Raw genomic sequence first — 16933 nt, 5'->3', positions numbered from 1 at the left:
TACACTCGGTAAGAACGACACGCACTGCATTGGAATCTCAAGTACCGTCTTGACGTGCGAGGAAGTGCTGAGATATTCCCGCTAAAACAGTTAAGATAAACATGAGCCCACTGAACGCGAGGGTTATCTCAAGATGGTCAACCAACTTCCTGCTACAAGTAATAATGCTGAATAAGGTGTAAGAATGCATAGATGACGAATATAAACAGCACTGCTTGGCGCGGAACATTAAATGTCTTACGCCGTCCACGGCCCGCAGCATAGGGGCAAGCTTAAACGTCTTACGCTGTCCACGGTCCGCAATGAGTTAAACCATGAAACTGAAGTGTTCGTCCTTTCAATTTTTGAACAAGGATGTATTTGGCAGTTTAACTGGCTGATTTGGAAACACATTATTTTACCTCTTATAGAAACACTACTTGGATCTGTGCTTTCAGAAACACACACTATTAAAGTTCGTACTTCAATTATTTGTTTCTTCCTTACACTTATGCTTCTTAATTCTAATAACAAACTTATCCATGTTCTTGTTAGTACACTGACTGACAGAGCAAATGCAACACCAAGAAGGAGTGGTTCGAAAGGGATGAAAGTTGGGGAAAAAACAGAGACGGCACGGACGAATAATTGTTGTTTATTTCAAACCGATATGCAGGTTACACAATGCGCACAGCATCGACTCAGTAGGATGTAGGACCACCGCGAGCGGCGATGCACGCAGAAACACGTCGAGGTACAGAGTCAATAAGAGTGCGGATGGTGTCCTGAGGGATGGTTCTCCATTCTCTGTCAACCATTTGCCACAGTTGGTCGTCCGTACGAGGCTGGGGCAGAGTTTGCAAACGGCGTCCAATGAGATCCCACACGTGTTCGATTGGTGAGAGATCCGGAGAGTACGCTGGCCACGGAAGCATCTGTACACCTCGTAGAGCCTGTTGGGAGATGCGAGCAGTGTGTGGGCGGGCATTATCCTGCTGAAACAGAGCATTGGGCAGCCCCTGAAGGTACGGGAGTGCCACCGGCTGCAGCACATGCTGCACGTAGCGGTGGGCATTTAACGTGCCTTGAATACGCACTAGAGGTGACGTGGAATCATACGCAATAGCGCCCCAAACCATGATGCCGCGTTGTCTAGCGGTAGGGCGCTCCACAGTTACTGCCGGATTTGACCTTTCTCCACGCCGACGCCACACTCGTCTGCGGTGACTCTCACTGACAGAACAGAAGCGTGACTCATCGGAGAACACGACGTTCCGTCATTCCCTCATCCAAGTCGCTCTAGCCCGGCACCATGCCAGGCGTGCACGTCTATGCTGTGGAGTCAATGGTACTCTTCTGAGCGACGCCGGGAATGCAGGCCTCCTTCAACCAATCGACGGGAAATTGTTCTGGTCGATATTGGAACAGCCAGGGTGTCTTGCACATGCTGAAGAATGGCGGTTGACGTGGCGTGCGGGGCTGCCACCGCTTGGCGGCGGATGCGCCGATCCTCGCGTGCTGACGTCACTCGGGCTGCGCCTGGACCCCTCGCACGTGCCACATGTCCCTGCGCCAACCATCTTCGCCACAGGCGCTGCACCGTGGACACATCCCTATGGGTATCGGCTGCGATTTGACGAAGCGACCAACCTGCCCTTCTCAGCCCGATCACCATACCCCTCGTAAAGTCGTCTGTCTGCTGGAAATGCCTCCGTTGACGGCGGCTTGGCATTCTTAGCTATACACGTGTCCTGTGGCACACAACAACACGTTCTACAATGACTGTCGGCTGAGAAATCACGGTACGAAGTGGGCCATTCGCCAACGCCGTGTCCCATTTATCGTTCGCTACGTGCGCAGCACAGCGGCGCATTTCACATCATGAGCATACCTCAGTGACGTCAGTCTACCCTGCAATTGGCATAAAGTTCTGACCACTCCTTCTTGGTGTTGCATTTGCTCTGTCAGTCAGTGTATAATATACAACAAGACCAACAGGAACAAAACACTAGAAAATGCAAGAAATTAAACACACAACCTTTCCAACAAGAACTCTGTACTGATATTGCTCACTGTTGCAGACACCAGACTGCTTACTTCTACGTGTTGTTCTAGTCACTTCTGCACTAAGGTTGTTACATTAAATAAATTGCCACACTGCCACAGTTCAAACATAATTGAAAGCCCACTGTTGGTCTTGGCTACTGACCAAGGTATATTGAGAATAACAATATGGATTATAATGGACAAACCACACATAGTGGACACTCCTCAAATATGAATATTCCTTGCCCATATATTTTTTTCTATTTTTGACTGACAAAGGAGGGTAAAAAGAATTGTGTGGTCATTATATTATTGTTTCACAGTCTGAATATTATATAGCAAATTATTATAATGATATTATATAACTATAGAGCCCGGTGCAAGAACCAGACAGCTCCACTTTATGATCAATTTTGTTTTTTGTTATAAGCTGTCTTTAAAAAAACAAGCTCTATCTGCCGGTGCAAAAACTGTACTGCTCCATTGACTTGGTTTGTTATTGGCTTAACGCCCCACTAACTACATTTATGGTTTTCGGAGACCCTTGTGTTTTAATGAGGATATTAGTGTCTTAGAAACTATCGAACATTATGTGATGCATCATAATGTGTCTCATAAAACAAGCAGAGAGTTATCATCATTTGAAGGCGTAGTTTATGGCGTAGCAGCAGACAATAACAAACAGTCTACAAAAAGACCTCGACAATGTTGTAAGACGGACAACACACAATGACACAATGGTAACAGGATGAAAAGTCAGGATGTAATTTTCACCAAGAGGAAAAGTTCTCTCAGTTTTAATTACTGTGTTGAAGAGGTGATAGTCTTCATTGAGATAATCATATTAACAAAGTTGTAAAGGAGAGGGCATGTAAGTCTGTGGTAATAAACTCCACGACACTTAACGCCCTTGAAAAGGCCTTGGCCTGCCCAGTGACCGCTGCTCAGCCCAAAGGCCTGCAGATTACGAGGGGTCATGTGGTCAGAACAACGCATCCTCTTGGCCGTTATTCTGGGCTTTCGAGACCGGGGCCGCCATCTCATCGTCAGATAGCTCCTCAATTCTAATCACGTAGGCTGAGTGGACCTCGAACCAGCCCTCAGGTCGAGAGAAAAATCCCTGACCTGGCCGGAAATCGAACCTGGGACCTCCGGGTGAGAGGCAGGCACGCTACCCATACACCACGGGGCCAGCTAGTCTGTGGTAATACCCCAATTAGAGATACGACAGCTGAGAAAGATCCAAAGGAAAGCAGTACGATTTGTTCTCGGCAATTTCCAACAAAGGAGTAGTGTTACGAAAATGTTGCTAGATAGATAGATTTTTCTATCATCAACAGGTTATTTGCCCAATTACAGACTTTGCAATTGCAAACTTAGGGCTGGGAATACTCGGGAGTAAGGAGACAAGATGCTCGACTAAGTGGTATGTTCGGAGCTGTCCGTGGAGAGATGCTGTGGAATGACATTACTAAATGAATAAGCTTGAGTGGAGCTTTTAAAGGTAGAAAGACCATAATATGAAGATCAAGTTAGAATTCAAGAGGACAAATTGGGGCAAATATTCATTTATAGGATGAGAAGTAAGGGATAAGAATAATTTATCAAGGGAAATGTTTGATAAATTTCCAAGTTCTTTGAAAACATTTAAGAAAATGCTAGGAAAACAACTGATAAGGAATCTGCCACCTGGGCAACAGCCCTAAACGTAGATCATTGATGACTGATAGATTAAAAATAACCTTTTTCTGATTAATTTAATATGACCTTTTTGTGTGGTGTATACTGCGAATATGCATTTATCCCATTTTTAAGTAACATGTTTTTCACACCTGTACTTTTCTTTCTCTCTGTTCAGCACCTGATAAAAGTATAAAGAAAACTTTACTGTAGCAGCAAACAAGCAAACACTGGGTCTCAGTCTAAAACTACATTCTACCTTGCTTCTTGAAGCAATCACTTGGCAGTCTGCCATGGTAGATATTGTTTCTCCAAGTGCTCAATAGCTTGAATCCATAGCCCACATATAAGAGAGATTAACTTATATCTGAACACCTCTATAGAACTGATATTCAGTACAGTCAAGTCTGCACAAGGCTCTTGATATTAATAGGAATTAAGCCACCACATATGCACAGAACTACAGTGCTTATATACATCTGTTCATAACAACTTGCCTGAACTTTGTCTCGTTCTTGTTTGAGTCATCAGCCAGTCTGGTTTGATGCAGCATCCATGCTACTCTATCCTGTGCTATCATTTTTTTTATTTCTATGTAACTACTACATCCTACATCTGCTCTAATCTACTTGTCATATTCATACATTGGTCTGCCCCTAATCTAATATTTCCTGCATCACCAGACTTCGTTGAACTGTACGCCATTCTTTTTGTTTTGGACTTATTTATTTTCATCCTGTACTCCTTCCCCAAGCTTTCTTGGGAATAGGTATAACAACATTATGCCGAAAATCGGATGGGACTTCTCCTGTCTCATACATCTTACACACTAAATGGAATAACCTCACCATCCAGGTTTCTCCTAAGGCAGTCAGTAATTCTGAGGGTGTATCATCAATTCCAGGTGCCTTGTTCCTACTTAGGTCTCTCAAAGCTCTGTCAAATTCTGACATAAAAATTGGGCTCCCATTTCATCAGCATTAATAGCCCCTTCTTGTTCCAGAACCCTATCATTTAATTCTTTACCTTGACACAACTGTTGAATATGTTTCTACTATTTTTTGCCTTGTCTTCTTTTCATTGAAGTGGTTTTCCATCTGAGCTCTTGATATTCGTACACCTAGTTTTCCTTTCTCCAAAGGTTTCCTTGATTTTCCTGTTGCAGCATCTATCTTTCTTACAATCATACAATCTTCAACATCCTTGCACTTCTCTTTCAGCCATTCTCCCTTAGCTGTCCTCCACTTTCTATGTACTTTGTTCTTTAATCGCCTGTATTCTTGTCTGTCCTCCTAACTTTTTGCATTCTTGTACTTTCATCTTTCATCAATCAGGTCTTTTTGAGTTATTAATTGATTCTTAGTTGATCTTTCCTTTCTTCCTAATCTTTCTTCAGCAGCCTTACTGATCTCATTCTTCACAACTGAACTAGTAGGTACTAATGTCATAGGCACCGACTTGGTGTCTATCTTGACAACAATAATCCTTTCACTATGCTGGTCATAGTAGCTTACCTGCTATCCTATTATTTTATTCATTATTAAACCAATTCCTGCATTTCCTGTTTGTTTTTGTGTTGACAATTCTGTAGTCGCTTGCACAAACATCCTGTTCTTCTTGCCAATGTACTTTACTTATACCAACTGCATCTAACTTTAGTCTATCCATTTCCATGTTCAGATTCTCTAACCTACCACAGCCGGTCCCGCAGTGTAGTGTGCCTCCTTCTTACCAGGGGGCCCCAGGTTCGATTCCCGGCCAGGTCAGGGATTTTTTACCTGGGTCTGAGGTCTGGTTCGAGGTACACCCACCCTACGTGATCACAACTGAAGAGCTATCTGACGGTGAGATAGTGACCCCGGTCTAGAAAGCCAAGAATAACGGCCAATGGGATCCGTCGTGATGACCACATGACACCTCGTAAACTGTAGGCCTTCAGGCTCAGCGGCAGTCGCTTGGTAGGCCATGGCCCTTCAGGGCTGTTGTACCATGAACCTACCACAATGATTCAAAGTTCTAACATTCCATGCTCCAACTTGCAGAATCCACCTTTCTGATGACTGCCCCCTCTTGTGTAGTCCCTACCCAGAGATCCGAATGGGAGACTATTTTACCTCTGGAATATTTTACCCGGAAGGAAGCCATCAGTACATCATTCATACAGGTAAAGCTGCATGTCCTCGGGAGTTAATTACGGCTGTAATTTCCTACTGTTTTCACCCGTGTAGCTATATCAATACAGCTAAGCCTCGTTAAATATTGTTACAAAATTATATCAGTCAATCATCAAGACTGCCACCCTGGCTACTTCCAAAATGCACCCCACCTTTTGATGAACCATTCGTTAGTCTGGTCTCTCGACAGATATTCTATATGGTTGCATGGATGACTCGGCTATCTGCTTCATTGTGACATGCAAGCATCCACGCCGCAGCAAGGTCACATGGTTCACTGGGGTTCACTTTGTCCCAGTATGCTAAAGTCACCACATCTCCTCGGCACAGTGCACACGGTATTGCATTGAATGGCTTTGATCTACTGAAGGTATAGAACATCAAATGCAAAATCACCCACCTCTGCAACTTCACATCATCTATTCCGAGTCATTATCTACCAATAACACTATAAATCTGGTCTGTTCTAAATACATACAATTACAATAGGTTATAGTAGGTACAGAGACTTGGTGTATAAATGGGAGCAATTGCCAACCCTGCAATGTGACTCTGGCACTCTGGATCACACCATCACCCACACTGTCAATGTTGCATACCTATTGTGGATGATCGACCAATTTCCTATCAGCATCATCAGAGCCAATGCAATGGAATGATAAACTGGTCATCCATTTGTAATTGCAGGGTAAATAATACTTCTTGTTCGTTTCTTTAACTTAAAGTGGCTTTTCACATATATAAATATTTATTTATTGAGACTTTTTGTCTTTAGTTTATACTTTAATCTGTTAAATATTTAAATTGTAATGTGCTACTGTCTTGGAGTAGTCATATGCTAAATATATAACACTGGTATTCAGATATTACCTGTGACATTTTCTTGTGGTCTTTACAGAGGTAATAATCTGCACCAATTTACAAAACAAGTCCCTTCTAATGCTGCATCATGTTGAGCAGATCTATCCTTCTACCTATGGATCATCTCTTATGCACTTTTGATTCCGTTATTTTCTTCTCCCCAACAAAAGTTCAAAGTAAATATATGCAGAACCACTTTCAAAACAAACCTCTACACTGCAGCTTCTTCTCCAAGAAATCGGTAATATTGATACATTTTCTGTACTTATCTGAAGATGTATGTAAATGAACAGAACCATGCCAGTGATCAACAATTATAGGCACTCGTGCACAATATTTAGTTGAATAAATGGAGGAAAAAAAAAAAGAGTGAGAGAGACTAAAAAAAAAGTAAATACAATGGTACCTGCTCATGAGATGTAAGGTTATCTGCAGGAAGCCTGGCCCGCACATTATGCTGAATATCACCTTGCACTATTTCAAGAAACTTGGGCAAATACTGTGATGTTCTACTGTTACCACTCTTTAGTTCCTCGGAAGTTATGGTGGTAGGATTCGCTCCTTCTAGTTTTCTTCTAGCCAGCAACACCTTTTGTTGTGGATACCACTCAGATTCATCAACTGAAAGAAGAAAACTAAATTACACATTATTCAAATGATTCAGCTTACCATAAAATATACATCAGACCATCAAATTTATCCTAGTAATATGTTTCTCTGACCAACAATTCTCAGTCCAGTTTTAAATTCTTGTAGGCTTGGGAGTTCAGGAACATGCTTTGTTCATTCTTGTGACAACAGCAGATGAGAAATTTTCTGAACTGTCACCCTGATCTGGTGAAACATCCAACTGTTGATTTCAGCAAAGGCCCCAAGAAATATACTGTTTTATCAGTAGTACTTTCTGAGAGCAAATCTACTAAAATATCTAAGTTTTTCCTTAGCTTTCAAAAATGATTCCGCACAAAAGTAATTAATTAAATATACAGAGTTGATGTTCCAGAATGTATAATGACCTGAGAGTAAGAATATTACAAGCCAAGCCTTTGTGATAAAAAATATTTTTTTAAATTTCATTTTTTATTTGTTGTTTGTTTTAAGTTGTACCACGGAATAAGGAATAAGAGTTAACTGTGAGTAAGAAGAAAACAGTAGCAATGAAACTGAGTAGAACACCCAGCGAATGTGACCTCAAACTTCACGGAGAGAGAATTGAATGTGTAGAAAGCTTCAGCTATCTTGGAAGTATTGTATTGAACCAGGGGAGTGGTAAATTGGAAATCCAGAACAGAGTGACAAAAGGTTCCACATTCTTCCATCAGATACAAAATCTACTGTGGGACAAAGCAGTTCCTGTAAAAGCCAAATAAACAATGTTCAAATCTTACCTCCTGCCAATCATGACATATAGGTTGGAGACCTGTGTGTCAATGAAAAGAGATATTAGCAAACTGCAAGCATGTGAAATGAAATTTTTACAATCTGCTATGCAAAAAACAAGAGACAGAATTAGAAATGAGTGCATTAGAAATGACATGCAAGTGACCTGTGCAAAGGATGGAAGAGACTAGAACCACCAGACAATACTTGGAAATGGCTAGTACCTGGAACGAGACCTGTTGGACATCCCAGAAGAAGGTGGCTGGACCAAATAAATACAGATCTTACCAAGAAAGGAACAACCCTGCAGGATGTGAAAGGAGAGGAACTCTATAATGACAGGAACCGATGGAGGCAATATTGCCCACAAAAGTCCTACCCAGCCCGCTGGAAGGATACCCAGATGATGGTGATTATGATGATGAAGAATGGAACCGGTACTACCTCCTGCAAGTCTGCCTCTGACAACAGGTTAGAATTAACATGGAATGATGTAGAATATGCCTGGAAATACATCAAAACTGGAAAATCAGCAGGGGCTGATGAAATTAATGGAGAAATGATCAAGGCAATGGGCATTTCTGGAAAACATTAGATCTACAGACTCTTTCATAAGATCTGGAAAGAAGGGGACATGCCAGTCGATTGGAAAACAGGCATCATAATTCCAATCTTCAAGAAAGGAGACAGAAAGAAATGTTCCAACTATAGAGGCATCACTTTAACATCTCAAGTTGGTAAACTTTATGAAAGAATTATAGAGCGTAAAATCAGACCCCTTATTGAAGAGAACCTCTTTGAAGAACAGTATGGATTCAGGAAGGGGAGATCAACAACTGATTTAATCTTTACAGTCCGTCAGTTAATGGAAAAATACTATGAACACAACCGAGATTTGTGGTTAGCCTTTCTGGATATCAAGAAAGCATTTGAAGCAGTGAATAGAGAGAAGGTGTGGGAAGCACTGAAGAAAATTGGAATACAGGATGACATGATACACCAGATCAAGAATTTGTATGAAGATACCCAAAGTAAAGTCATCAAAACACCTGTAGGAATGACTGAAACCTTTGATATAAAATCTGGGTTAAGACAGGGTGGTGTTCTGTCTCCTCTTCTTTTCATCACTGTGATGAACGAGATCCAGAGAAAAGTTCACCAAACCATTGGAGGTAAGAAAATGAAAGTTATATTGTTCGCGGATGATATATGCTTGTGGGGAGACTCTAAAGATCTTCAAGGACAAATAAACTCCTGGGCAGAATCTGCTAAAGAATATGGACTCATCTTCAGCCAAGAGAAAAGTGAGGTTATGGTCATGAAGAGATACGGGCAACCAATGGGACACATTGAAATGGAGGGGAAACAGCTACAGATGAACCATCAATTCAAATATCTTGGAAGTGTTTTCTCTGATACTGGTTCTATAGATAAGGAAATTTCCCACAGAATTCAGGCAGGTAGCAACTTTTACAAAATAGTTAAAGACATAATATGGAACAAGAAAATACCAACAAAATGTAAGAGAGTCATATATGAAACTTATTGCGTACCAATCCTGACCTATGGTTGTGAAACATGGACCATGAGAAACAAAGATATTAGTAGAATCCAGGCAGCAGAAATGAAATTTGTCCGTAGCATGATCGGCAAAACACGGAGGGACAGAGTCCGTAATGAGGAAATCCGCAAGCAGGCTCAAGTTGTAAGACTGCAGGACAAAATAACAGTGCAGCGACTGAGATGGTATGGACATATGCGACGCATGGGTGATAACAGATTACAAAAAAAAAAATGTACGATCTAAAACTTGAAGACAAAAGACCAAGAGGGCGACCAAGACTCAGGTACAAGGACATAGTGAAGATTGACATTCAACAGAGAGGACATACTTTGGAAAGCAATGAAGAAGGAGAGAAGTTCAGGGACCGCAACTGGTGGAGAAGCCTCGTTTGATGACCCATCGCTTAAGATGGAACGATGTGGGATATGTATGTATGTATGTATGTATGTATGTATGTATGTAAGAATGGAACTGGAAAGGAAGCGACCATTGTTTTAATTCAAGTACAGCCCCAGCATTTTTCTGATGAGAAAATAGGAAACCACACAAAATCATCTTCAGGATTGGTGATAGTGGCATTTAAACTTACATCTTCTGAATGCAAACTAACATCTACATTTTGCTAACTCAATGGTTCATCGTTTCTAAAGGAAAATATAGTACGCTATGAAAGGGGTGGGGGTGGTTTTTCATAATATGTGCAAAATGCTTATAAAGGTTTGAACTTCTTTATTTTTCATGTTTCACGACCTGTGAACCACTTTTTAACATGTTTTGAGGATGAAATGAGAAATTTACTCAAAATGCAAAATTTATACTAATACATAATATAAATGTGAAACAGATGATTTTTCCACATAAAATTTAATTTATGTTTTTATTCTTCTTCCTGAAACTTCAACTGAGGTGTTTGTGCTCCCTTAGACTGCCTGCAAATGCTGTTGGCTGTTAAGCTTAAATAAGTATCAGTACTGAATATCAGTAATACCGGTTATGTGGAAAGTGAACAACATGTGAGACACCAATTCAGCAGACTTCTGTATTATTTAGAGAAGCTACTACCAAGAAACAGTGTAAATGTTAGGTTATATGGTACATAACCAATCGGTATACCCGATAAGAGTGCTATAATGATGGTGGCAAGATTTCAGCGCCCCATTTCGTTTATTCTACTTGAATGTCATCGAACCAACCACTCGCAAGCAGACCTGCAATGAACTTGGAGGCCTACCATGATTGTAAGGGCTGAAAAATAATTCAGTAAATACAATTTAATTGTAAGTAATAGGAGAACATGAATGATAGAACAAACTGTTCAACTATGTTCTATGATTTCTTTCAACAGTGTCAATGATTCATGAACATGTCAAGGTTTTTTTGTGTAATTTCTTTTTATAATGGAAGAGCTTATTTGCAGGCACTGTTCCTAAGTATAAGACATTACTTGCAGCTAATGTATCTTCATATAAAATGCTATTTTCAGGTGCCATATTGACACAACAGGTATTATTATATGAATGAAAGGAATAAAGATGATGTATCACATTAAAATTCTTACAAGAGAAGTAGAAGTGTCAAGAGTATCACAATCAGAATATACACCAGTGTGAACATGACAGAGTGTCCAAGTATTTCTCCTTGGGAGGAGCTTTCTATGTTTATATCCCCCACGTCCACGCCACATGGCCTTTACAATTATCCCTGTAATAAATGCTCCGTGTTGACAGTCTACTGAGCATCATCTATTCATGGTACACAGTACAAGAATTTGAAACATCCTTACTTCCTATTGGTTGACACAAAATCAAAAACAAATGAATAATTATATATCCATAATACATTGATTATATACAATATTCATTCAAGTCATATTTTCAATCTCATAGCGACCTCAAACATAATGACACACTGGGATTTCAGGAACCTATCTATGTTCCCAACAGACAAACTTGTTTATGCTGATCTTAACCAGATTGCACAAGTCTCACTAGCCTAACATCTAATTTACATAGAAGAATATAACATAAAACCTAACATTAATTAATATAATACCTATATAGAATACAATTGATGTCTAATTCATAAATATTACCAGATGTGTGTCCCCATAAATGTTGATTATGTCAGAATTAAACTTAGTGCATTTAGAAATGCAAATTGTTACACTTGGGGTTCAGGTTTCATTTTCTGTATCGGTACTGTATCGCTTGTGGGATGGATGTTCCCCAGATGGTACATCAGGGGATATAAAACAAAAGCACCCTGGGAGCTAAAGAACTGAAATGTCTTCCACACTCTCGTCATCTTCAAATTCGTTGCCCTCCTACAGTTTCTTTAAGAGGTCTGAACAAATGGAAATCGCAGGGAGATAAGTCAGGGCTGTAAGGAGGATGATCAAGTGTACTCCAGTGCATTTCCTGTAGCTCCAAACATCTCAACTTCATATTTTCGGTCAAAAGGCGAGGGACCTATCTGGAACAACCTTTACGGAACTGTATGTCATTTGTAATGATTGCTTGACAGCTCCCATAACTGATTCCGACTTGTTCAGCAATTTCTGATATGTCACCCATCGATCGTCTTCACTAATGTCTTTAGCCGCACAAATGCTTTTATCTGTAATGCTGGTCTGAGGACGGCAATCGTGTTGCTGATTTTCCACAGGTTCTCGTCCTTCCTTGAACTTTTTAACTCTCTCCTATTTAGATCCCTCAAAGCTCTGTCGAATTCTGACCTCAAAACTGGTTCACCCATTTCATTAGCATCAACAGCTTCTTCTTGTTCCACAGCCATATCATCTACTTCCTTACCTTTATACAACTGCCATCTTTCTGCCTTGTCTTCTTTCCCTAGAAGTGGTTTTCCACCTGAGCTCTATATATTCATACACATAATTTGCCTTTCTCCATCAAAAGTTTCCTTTATTGTCCTATAACAGCATCTATCTTTTCAAACACCATACAACCTTCAACATCCTTGCACTTCTTCAGCCATTCTTCCTTAGCTGTCCTGCACTTCCTATCCACTTCATTCTTCAATCACCTGTATTCTTTTCTGCCCTCTTAATTTTTTGCATTCTTGTATTTTCGTCATTCATTGATCAGGTCTAGTCTCCCTTGAGTTATCCATTGATTCTTTGTTGATCTTTCCTTTCTTCCTAATATCTCTTCACTTCATTCCAGTCTCCCATTGCAATTAGAGTGTCATCACCTTTTACATATTGTATTAAATCTTCTATCTCTTCATATGTTCTTTCGATTCCCTTATCATCCACTGACCTCATTCCTCATGACTGTCCATTCTTCCTCTACTGTGTTTCATTCAGCCTTTCCATTTAGTCCTTGTGCAACATGTTCCTTGAAACAATCCTTCACACTCCCTTCTATTAACTTGTCTAGATCCCATCTCACTGGATTCCTTCCATTCTTCAATTTCTTCCACTTGAGATGGCATTTCATGACCAACAAGTTGTGATCAGAGTCCATGTCTGCTTCTGGGAAAGTTTTGCAATTCAACAACTGGTTTCTGAATCTCTGCCTAATCATAATGAAGTCTATTTGATACCTTCCAGTGTCTCCAGGTCTCATCCATGTGTACAGCCATCGTTTGTGGTGTTTGAACGAAGTATTAGCAAGGACTAAATTGTGATTGATGAAGAATTCAACCAGCCGACTTCCTCTTTCGTTCCTTTGTCCCAATCCAAATTCTCCTACTGCATTACCTTCTCTTCATTGGCCTACCACTGCATTCCAGTCTCCCATTGCAATTAGACTGTCATCACCTTTTACATATTCTATCTCTTCATATGTTCTTTTGATTTCCTTATCATCCACTGAACTAGTAGGCATATGGACCTGTTGTGGGCATTGGTTTGGTGTCTATCTTGACAACAATAATCCTTTCACTATGCTGATTGTAGTAGCTAACCCGCTGTCCTATTTTCTTATTCATTATTAAACCAACTCCTGCATTTCCCCTGTTTGATTTCGTGTTGATAATTCTGTAGTCGCCTGACCAAAAATCCTGCTCTTCCTGCCAATGTACTTCACTTATACCAACTAAATTTCACTTTAGTCTATCCATCTCCCTTTTCAGATTCTCTAACCTACCACAGCGATTCAAACTTCTAACATTCCACGCTCCGACATGCAAAATGTTAGTACCTATCTTCCTGATGTTCACCCCCTCTTGTGTAGTCCCCACCCAGAGATCCAAATGGGGGAGTATTTTACCTCCGGAATATTTTACCCGGGAGGAATCCATCATCAGTACTCATTCATACAGAGAGAGAGCTGCATGTCCTCGGGAGTTAGTTACGGCTGTAGTTTCCCGTTGTTCAGCCATGCAGCAGTATCAACACAGCTAAGCCATGTTGAGTAATATTACAAGGCCATATCAGTCAATCATCTAGACTGCCGCCCTTGTAACTTCTAAAAGGTTGCTACCCCCTTTTCAATGAAACATTCGTTAGTATGGTCTCTCAACAGATACCCATCCGATATGGTTACACCTGCGGCTCGGCTATCTGCCTCCTCACCGTGGCAAGGTCACATATGGTTCGCAGGGGAGGGCTTTATGACTATGGAGTTTATTTACCATCCTTTCCACTTCATCAACTGTAATTTCACCATCATTGTCCTCCTCCCCATGAGCTTGGTGGTTTGCGACATCACAAGGAAGGTACCCTTTTACATCGAGAAGATATTCAAAATATTCCTTCCACCTCTCCAGTGATACTCTGGGATCTATCATGAATTCACCTGATCTACCCAAAACACTATTAATTTCCTTTTTAACTCCCTTCCTAAGATTCTTTATTACTGTTCAGAAAGGTTTCCCTGCTGCTTGACCTAGCCTTTCCAAGTTATTGCCAAAATAACTATTTGTTTTCCTCTGTTTCTTTCTTCTACATAAATTCCCTGTCTGCATTAGACCTTGTTTGGAGCCATTTCTGATACGCCTTCTTTTTACGTTTCTCACTTTATCATTCCACCAAGATGTTCGCCTATTCCCAACCCTACACACAGTTGTTCCTAGATATACCCTTGCTGTTTCTACTACAGCACCCCTGTATGCCACCCATTCCCCTTCTATATCTTGAACCTGCTTACTGTCTACTGTTTAGAACTTTTAACTAATCATATCCATGTACTTCTTCTAATTTTCTTGTCCTGGAGATTTTCTACCCTTATCCGTCTACAGACAGATTTTACTTCCTCTATCCTAGTCCTAGGGGTACTTAGTACACTACATATCAGTTATTGGTTGTCTCATCAAAAATTCCCCGGAATACCCTCACATTCCTGACAGATTTCCTGAACTGAAAGTCAATTATGGATCTTGTGCCCCTTCCCTCCCATGTGTAGCTCTATGCTTGAAGAATGTATTTGTAACTGTTAATCCCATACTAGCACAGAAGTCAGCAAACACTTCCCATATCTTCCCCACATTTACCAATCACCCTTTCGTATCCTACAGTTCGATTTCCAACTCTTGCATTGAAATCACCCACTAGCACTATTCTATCTTTGCTGTTGACCCTGTCTATGATGTCACTCATTGCTTCATAAAACTTCATCCTCATCTGCACCCTCACATGGTGAAAACACTGAGACTATTCTCATCCTAATTCCACCAACCGCCAAATCTACCCACATCATTCGCTCATTTATGTGCCTAACAGAAACTGTGTTGCATGCAGTAGTATTCCTGATGAACAGCCCATTCTCACACTCTGCCCTTCCCTTTTTAACACATGTCAATTTATAATCTCCAACCTCTTCCTCATTATCTCCCCTTACCTGAATATCATTAACTCCTAACACATCCAGATGCATCCTCTTTGCTGACTCAGCCAGTTCTACTTTCTTTCTTCCATAAGCCCCATTAATATTGATAGCTTCCCATCAAATTCCATTTCATTCGTTGAGTTGTTTCCAAGGAGTCCCTCGCCTATCAAACGGGGGTGGGACTCCGTTACTGCCATAGGTCTGAGGCTTGCTTGAAAAAGTTCTGAGTGTGTTTGATGAAAAGCAGGATGCTTTTTTTTTTTTTTGCTAGGGGCTTTACGTCGCACCGACACAGATAGGTCTTATGGCGACGATGGGATAGGAAAGGCCTAGGAGTTGGAAGGAAGCGGCCGTGGCCTTAATTAAGGTACTGCCCCAGCATTTGCCTGGTGTGAAAATGGGAAACCACGGAAAACCATCTTCAGGGCTGCCGATAGTGGGATTCGAACCTACTATCTCCCGGATGCAAGCTCACAGCCGCGCGCCTCTACGCGCACGGCCAACTTGCCCGGTGAAAAGCAGGATGCTACCCTTACTTACACATAGTCCAAGTGAAGATCTCTCCTCTAATGGATTAGGGACCACTGGTGGATTGCATAGTCCTAGCCGCCTGAGCAACAGGAGGGTCATGACTCAGAATATGTCCAAGATGCCCAGTCCCATTCCATAACAACTGGTATCCCGACTCTCAAGACCACTTACTAAGCCACTCAGCCTTTGCCCATGGTTCTTGAACTAGGACATGACTACAGTAACCCACACCATGAACAATGTTTGGGAAAATTAATTCTTTCTTCCTTCAAGTCTTGAATAAAGACATCTAACTTAAAAGAGTTGTACAGCATCATTCAGTTCATGTCCAATTTTCCTTGTCCCTGTAAAGTAGTAATGAGATTGTTTATGCAGTAAAGGATGTCACTAAAGAAAGAAACCTGCTGAATATATATATATTTGTGAAGAGAATAAACACTTCCCCCATAAGGAGGTTGCTAATGGGAACAAAGTATACTAAACACATTTATGACTAGATAAATGATTACAAGGCTTTGAGGACCACATTCTTCGTCAACAACTCTGGTATTTTAAATCTTGAGCGGAATTCCTTGAAGAACTTAGAAATTGTTCCTCTTGCACTGATCACGAGGCCTATCACCTTGACGTTATCCAGTTCATATTATGTCGGTAGAAGGGGATAGTTGGTTCGTAAATGCTTTTCTTTCCCTCGTGTACTTCACAGGGCTGGTTAGCGTGCGATTCAAACCAAACTGTAGGATCAACAGTATATCTATTTCTGTTACTTTTTACCTATGGGTACCTACGGGTACTGCCGTTCTCTGACAGTCGATGGATCTCTTCGTGCACTTTGTAACCAGTGTCTCGTAATGACTGAGCAATGGAGCTTCGTATCACGTGGTGTCTAACAAGTCACAGGGTTTTGTCGTAGGGACAGTATCCTAGGA

At 40.9% G+C, this 16933-nt stretch overlaps 1 protein-coding gene across 1 annotated transcript in view; it reads right to left on the bottom strand.

The window, feature by feature from the left end:
- The window catches only part of LOC136857637 (DNA-dependent protein kinase catalytic subunit), an 873484-nt gene that overhangs the window by 4368 nt on the left and 852183 nt on the right, over nucleotides 1–16933 (bottom strand). Inside the window, exon 52 of the mRNA XM_067136445.2 lies at nucleotides 7147–7361. Coding sequence (XP_066992546.2) covers nucleotides 7147–7361 — 215 coding nt within the window. The remainder of the gene's footprint in view (nucleotides 1–7146; nucleotides 7362–16933) is intronic.

This window comes from Anabrus simplex, chromosome 1, assembly GCF_040414725.1.
Source record: "Anabrus simplex isolate iqAnaSimp1 chromosome 1, ASM4041472v1, whole genome shotgun sequence".
In the NCBI taxonomy this organism is placed as follows: Eukaryota; Metazoa; Arthropoda; class Insecta; order Orthoptera; family Tettigoniidae; genus Anabrus; species Anabrus simplex.
This window is presented reverse-complemented; position numbering and strand designations above follow the sequence as displayed.